Source organism: Nanorana parkeri, unplaced genomic scaffold (assembly GCF_000935625.1).
Source record: "Nanorana parkeri isolate BGI_ZX_2015 unplaced genomic scaffold, ASM93562v1 scaffold1, whole genome shotgun sequence".
Lineage (NCBI taxonomy): Eukaryota > Metazoa > Chordata > Amphibia > Anura > Dicroglossidae > Nanorana > Nanorana parkeri.
Genome location: NW_017306269.1, coordinates 1,131,899 through 1,142,959, shown reverse-complemented (window position 1 = coordinate 1,142,959; position 11,061 = coordinate 1,131,899). Strand labels below are relative to the sequence as shown.

Sequence of the window (11,061 nt, the reverse complement as noted above, 5' to 3'; positions counted from 1 at the left end):
TCCGTGGCCTGCCTTGGTGGACCGAGGGGGGGGGGGGGGGGGGGGTGCAGCAGGCATGGACACTCTGCTGCACAATATTGGCAGTGTGCCTGCCGCCCCCTTTTCACCCAGAGCGTCCCAGGTTGCTAATAGCCGGGCAACCTGGGAAGCGCTGGCCAGCAGCCTGCTCAGCTCCTGGCAACCAATGACATCACTGCTTGCCAGGAGCTGAGCAGGATGCTCTGGCTGGTGTCCTACCCAGCTCCTGGCAAACAGTGACATCACTGGTTGCCAAGAGTTGGAGCGGAACATATACCTCCCCCCTTCCCCCCCTTCCAGGTTAGCATGCACCACCCGTACCAACCCCACCCTGCCGCCGCCTCAGGCTAGGGACACCCCTGTTGCCACACAAAGTGTTTTTTCCATATCTGGCTATTGAGAAATATCATTCAATAAAAGTGTTTGCGTCTAGAGAGTTCACCTCTAAAAAATAAAAGCACCCACAATCGTTTTTTTAAAATTACTTTTCCTTAGCTTGGGCAGCTTCTGTCATTCAGCATTACACCAACACCTGAAACCAAATAAGAAATCTCAATTGTCAGAAGAGTCTGTGTGTAATTCCAAGCAGATAAGTGGCAGAAAAGAGGCAAATTACAGCTAAAAGATACAGAATCATTAATTACAGCTAATTACAATTGTTATCATGTTGACATGTATAATTATTTTAAGGAAAAGTTTAATCACTGTGGACATCCCCTTTAGTCTCAAATTACCTTGCTGATGTTGACTCTTCTCCCATTCCTCACATTAACCCTCCAGTAAAGAGAAACACATTGTGATAATTAGGAGTCACAAACCAATTGAATCAGCCACTGGGTGCGTATGTCATTTAGGACACTGACGGCGAGATCTTTATTTATGTAGCAGTGCCACCCATCTGCCGTGGCCATTCTAAAATGATCCCTCTATCCCCATTGTTATACATTATAATCAGAGAGGAAGAGTTAGCTGTAACAGGAGGAGTGAGACTTCATGGTAAAGGTGGAGGTGGCTGACTAGATGTCCTAATCCCTGCATTACTTGGAGATATAAGAGGTCACTTGGTGATTTTAACCCACCAGAAATGGGCATAACAGGGGTCATATTTATAAAGAGGAGACTGATGAATTCACCAATTATTTCACTGCCAATCCTGTTGGATGAATCACCACATTCATACAACTCATTGGCTGACCTGATTCACCTACACACTTATTAGATCATCATCGCATGTACAACATTAGGATTTTGCATTCCTCAGGGAGAAATCCAAGTCTCAGCAAGAGTCACCGTATCTATAATGCATTCACCAGTCAACATTGTGAGAAGGAGAAGTAAAGTACAACCACAAGGTAGTATCACAAATCAGGAAGCATGAGTGTGTAATAAGCAACTATGGCTGCCCCCATGTACATTTTTAATTACATATTCTACATAGAAGCAAGGTTTTAAATCGATTAAATACATCAAGTAAACATTATATATATATATTCGAATAATTGGCTTCTGATTGATTGGCCCTGTTTACGGCTGCACACACGCTGCGCGCCACACCTCCTCCTCACCTCACGCTCACCGCTGCCAGACCTGCCCGCATCCACGCTCCGCACCTCCTCCGCGCCTCACGCTCACCGCCCGCCGAAATTCACGATTGGCACAGGGACACGGGGAGAAGAAGTAAGGAGGAGCAGGTGTGGGCGGATGACAGCCGCCGACAGACAGGCCCGATCTCAGAAACAAGTTGCTGGAAGACTGCACTTTCACACACATGGTGCTCTATATATAGAGCAATGTACCATCAGCTATAGAGGAATACAAATCCCAGCAATACATTGTACACAGCATGTATAATGTATTGCTGGGATTTGTTGTACTCCTATATAGCTGGTGGTATTCTGCATTGAGCTGTGTAGAGGACTACAAATCAAGGAATACCACCAGCAATGCGGAATACCACCAGCAATGCGGAATACCACCAGCAATGCGGAATACCACCAGCTATAGAGGAGTACAACAAATCCCAGCAATAGTACATAATACAGTGGTGCAATGCCGAATACCACCATACGTCTAGATGCCTAAATGCATTGAGTTGCTGCTCTACGCTCACCCGCCCTGCACGTCCGTGCGGGTGCGGGTGTCCGTACTCATACGCTGACAGGATGGATCCTGTCTGCGTCCGAGCCGGGACACCCGCACCCGCTAATCACACTAAGCACCTGTCCTTCTCGGGAGCTGCCCGATACGGCTGTGCATGCAGCACGGAGCTGTACGTGCCGGCCTTTTCTCGTGTGAATGAGGCCATAGAGTTTTCAGCTGCCCGCTGATTGGATTTAACTACTTGCCTGGAACTGCGCTTTTACTACATTTGTGTATCCAGATCATAAACATACACTGTCATAAAACAGAAACTGTATTTGTATCATAAAAGAAGAATCGGTTCTAAAGGTGCAGCATTATGGAGCATACAGTTCTTCCAACATCTGCCTTCCCCGTATTAGACCTGATTTACAGCAAGTCCTGTAATTCCTTTTCCGGGAGATGTAAACACAGATTAATTCTCACCGGCCACTGGATGGAGATAGAGGTTATAAAATACATTTTTTTCTATTACAGAGCGGGGAAGAGATTAATGAGACTATTTAACTGCCTTTGCTGGATCTCCGGGCGCGATAGCCTTTTTTTTTTTTCTTTTCTGATGACATCATGGAAGCATTCAGAATATTGTGATATATGAATGACTCCACCAGGGTTTAATGCTGGAGATGTACAGAGCGAAATTGGCAGAATTTCAAGTACCTTTGCACATAAAAAAAATAAAATAAGTGTTATGCAGGAAGTCATGCCAACCAATCAACAGACATTACATCTATGATCGGAACTAATGGGTATTACAATTCAGGAAGATTGCGGGGCTACCATGGCGACAGGGCGAGGAAACGAAAATAGGCGCCGTAACACGATAGGCTGGTCGGCTTCATGCTATACATTCATGCTTCTGATTGAGGCGCGGCCTGGTGCCAAAAATATTGTTAAAAGTCATTTTAGGACATGGAGGAGACGGTGCAGCCAAAAGGAATACAATCTTGCAGCTGCCGCGGAAGTTTTATATTGCGCATTGATTAGTAGAAGACTTAAGGATGAATTAGCTAGCCCGTAACACGCTGGTCTCTTGGTGAACTACAAGGGCCAGCATGCCATGTCAACCAAAAGAGGCATATACAGCATACAACCTATAAAGATAAGTGATTCACCCAACAGGTCAATATTAAAGGGTCAGTCCAACCAAAACAGATATAGGAGGATTTAATGGAATCCATAGGCTAGTCTCTTCCTGAATGGGCTAGTGGGATTGCCATCATGCCGATCCTTTGGCTTTAATAATTGCACAGTCACAGACTTGCAATATGTAAGCAGATCAGGAATTCTGCTTTACAGGGAATTCACTTGTTCTATGCTTGCCCCTAAAAAAAAGAGGGATTTCCAAGTGGCAAAGTGGGCAAGGCTAAATTGTGCTGGCCATTGCTTAAGGCCCCATTCACACGTAGCGACATACCTTTTGCGGCGGCCGGGATAGCGCGCCTTTCGGGGGCGACATTCCAGCGATGGTTGCGCGACCTTCTCCGTCAGGCTCCATTATAAAAAAGCAAAATCGCGCAAAATCAGCCGAAAAAAGGGTCCTGTAGAAGCGACTTGCGACCGCGACGAGCGACGCGCGACATGGAGCTAAGACAGCTCCATTGAATATCATTAGCCGGCGACTTCTCGCGATATAAAAATGCGCGATAAATCGCTAAGTGTGAATGGGGCCTAAAGGGATATGCTTATATAGAGTCTTTGCCTGCTGCAGTATACACTGCATATACACTCACCGGCCACTTTATTAGGTACACCTGCTCAATTGCTTGGTAACACAAATTGCTAATCAGCCAATCACATGGCAGCAACTCAATGCATTTAGGCATCTAGACATGGCTATCATGTCAGTATGGACCAAACTCTCTGAGGAATGTTTCCATCACCTTGTTCAATCAATTCCACAAAGAATTCAAGCAGTTCTGAAGACAAAAGGGGTCCGACCCAGTACTAGCAAGGCGTACCTAATAAAGTGGCCAGTGATTGTATATGCCCTGGGTCCTTGTACTTACACATTGTATCACAGGTACACAGAATCCTCAAGACAAAGGGTCATCTTCTAAGAAATGCTTCCATTGCATATGCATTTCTGCACACAGAAGATAAACATATAGTTAAGAATTTTCCTCAGCCTACCTTAAAGCAGAACTCCATTGAAAATTATTATTAATACTTGCAGTTGCACTGCCCCCACACTGCAAGAGTTAAGTGCTCGTTTTGGTCTAGGGAGGAAAATAACAAAGTTATACTTACCCGATCCTCAGAGCCGGCCAGTTGTAACTGCGCTTCCTCCAGCCTGTCTCATCCTCCGCTGCAGCAATGGAATGTCCCTCAGCATATGTTTTAGACAAAATAAAAGCAACTCTGGCACTATAATTAAACATTTCAATAATGTGTCCGGCATTCTGCAGTGTTTGTTGCTTTACCTTTCTGTACCTTGACGTAGTATCTTCCGCAGCATTGGTGGCCCGGCTGAACTGCATGTACCTGAGCAGCACAACAAATCCAAGAGGAATTGCCAGCAAATGCAATGTAATTGCCTTCACAGCAGTGATATCCATCTCTTCTGCTATGCAAAACTCCACTGCAGCACACCTGTAAGAACACACAGAGCAGTTCAGTTCATGTGAATTACTCCCAGGAAACATGGGGGCTGCATTTATATTTAAAGTGACTATCAGTTGCAATAGAAATTCTGTCTTAAAGTTCCCTGTAATAGAAGAGGTATTATACTCACCACTCAGGCAGCCATTGTCTCTTGCCTTCGCTACAGCCTTCATCAAACTCCTCAGCATCCATTACTTCTCAGAGTGTTGGATGGATGCTTGTGCCCCCCACTGAGTTTCCATCCTCCAACCTCTACCTCACTACATGACACAGTAGTCCTACAGATGCACTTACGGCCAGATATCTTGCTAGATGGATTTGATTTCAGGGAAGCAATTGATAAGTTTCCACATAATGTTCTCATGAAAAAGTAGGACAAGCTAGGACTCAACCCTTGGGTGGTTCAGTGGATACTCAGTTGGCTAAGAAATAGATATCAGGGTGTGTTTGTAAATGGGGTTCATTTGGAACACAGACCAGTCAGTAGTGGTGTATCACAATGCTCCATGTTAGGTCTTGTTCTATTTAATCCATTTGTAACAGATGTAACTGAAGGCTTGGTGGGTGAGGTATATACAGTAGTGATGTGCAATTATTATTATCATACAGGATTTATATAGCGCCAATAGTTTGTGCAGCACTTTACAATATACGGAAGACATTACAATCACAATGCAATTCAAGACAAGATGGTAAGGAGGGCCCTACCCCTGAGGGCTTACAATCTAAACGGGAGGGGCAAGTGATACATGAGGACGTCTCTGTGTGGGGTAGACATGTGCGATTCGTTTCGTTACGAATCGAAATTCGTACGAATTTCCTGAAATTTGTAAATTCGGAAACATCCGAAATCCGAATTGCAGTTTCAGAATTATATCGGAAATAGGAAATTCCGTTAAAGAATTTCGGATCCGTTGAAACTGGAACTAATATTACCCCTGTAAATGAGGTTGAACAACATGACAAGATTTTTTTTTAAATCCGAAATACGGATCCGCTGCTGCTGAGGGTTGCATTACAATACAGGCAGGAAATACGAAATTCTGTTAACGGATTTTCGTTCCATTACGAACATTCGTTATGATGAAGTTAAAAAGCAAAATACCTTTGTTAATATTGGAGTAGATGCCTTGATGGTAGTTTTTTTAAATCCGAAATACGAAATTCGGATGCAAAATCCGTTAACGGAATTTCGTTTGGTTGATCAATCAGAGGTTTTCTCTTCTGCTGCTGAGGGTTGCATTACAATACAGGCAGGAAATACGAAATTCCGTCAACGTATTTTCGTTCCGTTACAAACATTCGTTATGATGAAGTTAAAAAGCAAAAATACCTTTGTTGATATGTTGGAGTTGATGGTAGTTTTTTTTCGGAAATTCGGATCCGAAATCCGTTAACGAAAATTCGTATTTGGGGGGTTGCAGACACTGAGCGGTTGGTTAGGTGAATGAGTCTGGCAGCTGCATTCATGATAGACTGAAGGGGGGAATAGCCTGTGTAGTGGTAGGCCAATGAGGATGGAATTGCAATAGTCAAGACGAGATACAACAAGTGAGCGAATTAGTAATTTTGCGGTTTCATTGGTGAGGAAGGGGCGTATATTCCTGGGACTGCATTTCTGTAACATTGGTCAAAGCATTGTAAACTGCAGTTCAACATTTCTAAATGCAAAATAATGCAATTAGGGGAAAAGAATCCTGATAGAGTTCAATATTTGGGGTATAGTGTTGGACAGGACTACAGAGAAAAAAGATTTGGGGGAGCTCATTTCCGATGATGGAAAAAGGAGCAAACAGTATGGCCAGGCAGTAGGTAAAGCTAATACAATACAGGGGTACACAACTAAAAGGATTACCAGCAGAAGAAAATAAAGCTGGCCATACACCTTACAATTTATCTGCAGATTTTCTGTGGTCAGATGGAAAAGGTGCAACAGATTCCTCCATCTACACTTAACTGTGTGGCTGGAGTAATCTCCACCTGGGCCAATCTGTTGCACTTTTTCCATCAGACCACACAACATCTGCAGATAATTGTAAGGTGTATGGGCACCTTAAGTCTTTATTCCCCTATATTGATTTTACGTAGACCTCATATAAAATACTAAAAGTCCAGTTCTGGAGATCTCACTTACAAAAAGATATTGAAGTGTTAGAATTAGTCCAGAGGTGGGAAACAAAAATGGTGAAAGATCTGAGGGATAAAACACTTCAGGAGAGACTGTAGAAACGTAATATGTACAGGAAGTAAGGGAAAGGGAGGGGGGGGTTTTGAAATATTTAAATACATAAAGGGTGTGAAGATGGAGTATCTTCAATATGAAGATCAAGAACATGACAAGATATGGCCTCAAACTAGATGTATTATTATTGGGCAATAGTGCTCGTAGACTTCTGTCCTCTGATTATAAACTAGACTTTTGGCCTTTGGCTGCACCTTTGGCTTTGAGCTGAGACTTAAGATCGTCTGTTGCTATCAATTGTTTAGTAGCTGCCTATACATTTAGCTTATTTTTCAAGCATTCAATGCTGGGGTCATGTATATTTCATATTGATTTTAAAGAAGTCAATAAAAATAGAGGTTTAGGTATTTATATGTATTGAACTTCAATGTGCTTGAGTGCATCCAGAAAAGAAACTAAGGATCTTCCTAACTAATAAAACTGTTACAGGGCAAAAAAAACTCTTGTAATTTTGGTATTGTAATACCTGTATTATTATAATACAGGATTTATATAGCGCCAACAGTTTGCACAGCGCTTTACAATGTAAGGAAGACATTACAATTACAATACAATTTAAGACAAGATGGTAAGGCGGGCCCTGCCCCTGAGGGCTTACAATCTAAAAGGGAGGGGCAAGTGATACACGAGGAGGTATATCATATATATCCTTTCTAATTTCTCATATAACCTATAGTTTTAGTTCAAGATGCTTTCTTGAGGACCTAACTATGGCTCCTGAACACTAGGGAATAGCCTGTTAACAAATCCATACACCGGAGAACATACCCCATGCAGACAGTCTTCTAAACTGAAAACCCCTAACAGTTTCTCTTTATAAAGTATTGAGGCCAGAAATAGCCAGATCAAAAGCATCCTCATAAGACTGTCAGCAATGGTAACGCCACTTCAAACTTTCTTTAATCAATATTGTTAATTATTACATTTTGTTGGGCATGTTCCTTTTAAGATGTACGGCATGATGTGCATAGTTTTCTTTGCACTGTGTTTTCTTTGTGCCATATAAATGAATTAAAAAAAAAAAAACAACAAAAAAACTTGATTCTTCCCCAATGTAAGTAAACACAGATGATTCCTTTTCTCCATTGGAAATTAAAATACATTTACTAAATTCCTCCACTTATATTTCATTTATTGTAAAACAATGAGAATAATGTTTAATAAATAAACCCCCTTCTCTCATATTAAAACAGCCGACTGAGCAAGATATTTTCCCTTTCAACAAAAGTGTGGCATCATCCGTTTTCAATGTGAAGGGTACGGAATGAGAGAAAGCCAAAAGAAAAAAAAAATGCAGCTGACGCTTCCAAATTGAATTATAGGGGTTGACGCTGACTTGAGAAATTCAGGTTTATTGAATTAGTTATTCAGTGCAAACAGTTATATTCTGAGGAATCAGATGCAGATCCGGGTGTCTGCTACACTGCCACAAGAGCTGTGGGGATGTTATGAGCCATTTATACAGTCATGATGTTATCTGGTGCCAAGTTAAATGGTGTACCCTCCTCACACTTTGGTGTATGCATAATTACTACAATGGGTATAGGACGCAGATTTAAAGAAATACTCAGCCACCAATTTCGCAGGTTCCCTCCTGCAAATCCTTTTTTAGGGCATCACTGGTCTGTCCGTAGTTTTATTTGTAATTTTTCAGGAATTATTACAGTTACCTTAAAAAAAAAACATTAGTTTAGAAAAAATGAATGCTGACACACTCAGCATACTGTATATGATGGCATACCCATGGCTACAAGGGTGCCAGCACCCACCATGCTGATACCATTTAACATGCCCATCAGCACTTGGAAAGGAGCCTCTCTCTCACACAACAAGTTTGCTCACACTCAGAAGGACAGGACCCACCCATACTGACATGGGGGTGAAAGGGGTCAATGGGGCATTGATTCTGCCAGTTGAACATTGCAGCCGGCAGTAGAGCTCACACCATCAACTGCTCCTTCACAACCGATTGGCTCCTTCCCAAACCTTCCAGGGCACTTGCAAATGGCATACACTTTGTGGTAGCGATGATGAGATAGAGTCCAATGGGTGGTAAAATATCTAGAGGGCTGTGTGAATGTTGGAGGCTGTGCTCTATATTTTGGATGCACATCCCACTGTTTATGACCCCTAGTGGAAGCAGAAAAAAACTTCTAGGGATCATGAGGTAAAACTTTCTCTCATGGCTTATCATTATGACATTATAGGCATGTTAGGTAGAGCAGCAGAGTCATGCATGTCCATGTTATCACAATGCCAGGTGGTGCAGATTGGACTTTAGTGCATTTGAGATGGATTTGCCATACATTTGCCATGATTCACAAGAACTTATATGGAGGGAAAAGAGCAAATCACAGACTGACCTTAACAGATTAGAAAAATCTCAAGCGCTGAGGTACTTTGGCCCTCTTTGTTGTCACATTTGAAACTTTAAAATTGTTGGATTGTGTTCTTAGTTTCCCTTGTCCCTTGTCAAAAGTTACCAAGTTAATGCTTGTGTTGCATATTGTTCCTAATTGGAGTTGCTCAGCAGCTTTCTACCATCCTCTACGCTCTGCAACTGCCCCGCCAGGCAGCGCTGGTCCGAGGATGGGTAAGTCTGTTACACACTCTAGTTGAGAACTATAGGCTCAAGTCAGATAGATGATAGATTTTAAATCTATCTATTATTTTATCTCAAGATAATGATCTCCGAAAAGCATTCAATTCATAAACATAAATGCCACATAGAATCATTCTTTTTCATATAAATTGGGCATTTAATTGAAAAGAAAGTCAGTCAGTCATGGTTATTAGTAAGCAACTGAATTTTCTGCTCGTAAGTTGGTGAATTTGTGCAGCCTTACTCTTTAGGGAAAGATGTGTGTGTTGTGATTTAGTTGTATTCTCTCCCTGTCAGAGCAGAATGTCAGCCATGTGTCAGACTGTAAGGCCCCCTATGGAGGCTGTTCTGTCTCCTGCCTGAGGTTTTGGCTGATAACTGACACTTTGTCTGGGCTGTTGGATGAAAATGAAACTATCACTTCACAAAGCCTTTGGTTTTCTCTTTTGTAACCCTGACAGCTAGACATGTAAGCTGCGGAAAAACTAGGTTCGGATATTTCGTTATTTCGGAATTCGGATCCGAATTCAATTCGGTTCATATTTCTGACTTGTTTACTAATATTCATTGCGAGTAAAACAGAAAAACATATACAGATATTAATACTAAAGCTGAATCTCCTAGACCCGAATGGCATTCGGGTTCCAAATTTCCGAATTGCATTTGGGAGCTCCCGAATGCTATTAAGGTCTAAGCTCAGCTTTAGTGATATATGTACTGTATATGGCTACCAGACCCAAATGGCATGCGGGTTCCGAATTTCCGAATCGCATTTGGGAGCTCGCGAATGCCATTCAGGTCTGGAGCCATATACATATATTACTAAAGCTGAGGCTCCCAGACCCAAATGGCATTCAGGATTCTAATTTCTGAATTGCATTCAGAAATTAGGATCCCAAATGCTATTCTGGTTTACGAGCCTCAGCTTTAGTATTATATGTATACACTGTACATGGCTCCCATGCTGTAACGAAAATTCATGTTCAGACCCATTCGGATGCATTAAACCGAAAAACACATCTGATTGGCCAGAAAAGTCACATGTTCGATTCAGTTTCTTTTTGAACGAAATTCGGACGGGATCCGAAATCGGGAAACCGAAATTCGGATTCGGATACATTAGGATGTATTGGGATTTGGAAAGTCGAATATGTCCGAATGTCCGAATTTTGGAGAATTCGTCCAAAACGAAAACGCACATGTCTACTGACAGCACCTTTGTTATAAGATGGTTCTTGAGCACATGTAATTAGTAATAAGTTCAGATGAGGGACAGCCTGATATGCAGACCTGATACCTTTATTGTGACATGTAGAGAAAACAACTAAACAACTAAAGAAATCCTTCAGAGGTAAGGCTACACTATTGCAATAATTCAAGAGTGGAGATTCAAGCACTAGGCAAACTAGGCAGCCGCCTAGGGCGCGCTGATGTCTAGGGTGCAGCTTTGACCACT

At 42.2% G+C, this 11,061-nt stretch overlaps 1 protein-coding gene across 1 annotated transcript in view; it reads right to left on the bottom strand.

Annotated features, from left to right (window-relative positions):
* USH2A (usherin) overlaps positions 1–11,061 on the bottom strand; it is a 534,204-nt gene that overhangs the window by 150,743 nt on the left and 372,400 nt on the right. Inside the window, exon 54 of the mRNA XM_018556052.1 lies at positions 4,581–4,749. Within this exon, the coding sequence (XP_018411554.1) occupies positions 4,581–4,749 (169 nt within the window). The remainder of the gene's footprint in view (positions 1–4,580; positions 4,750–11,061) is intronic.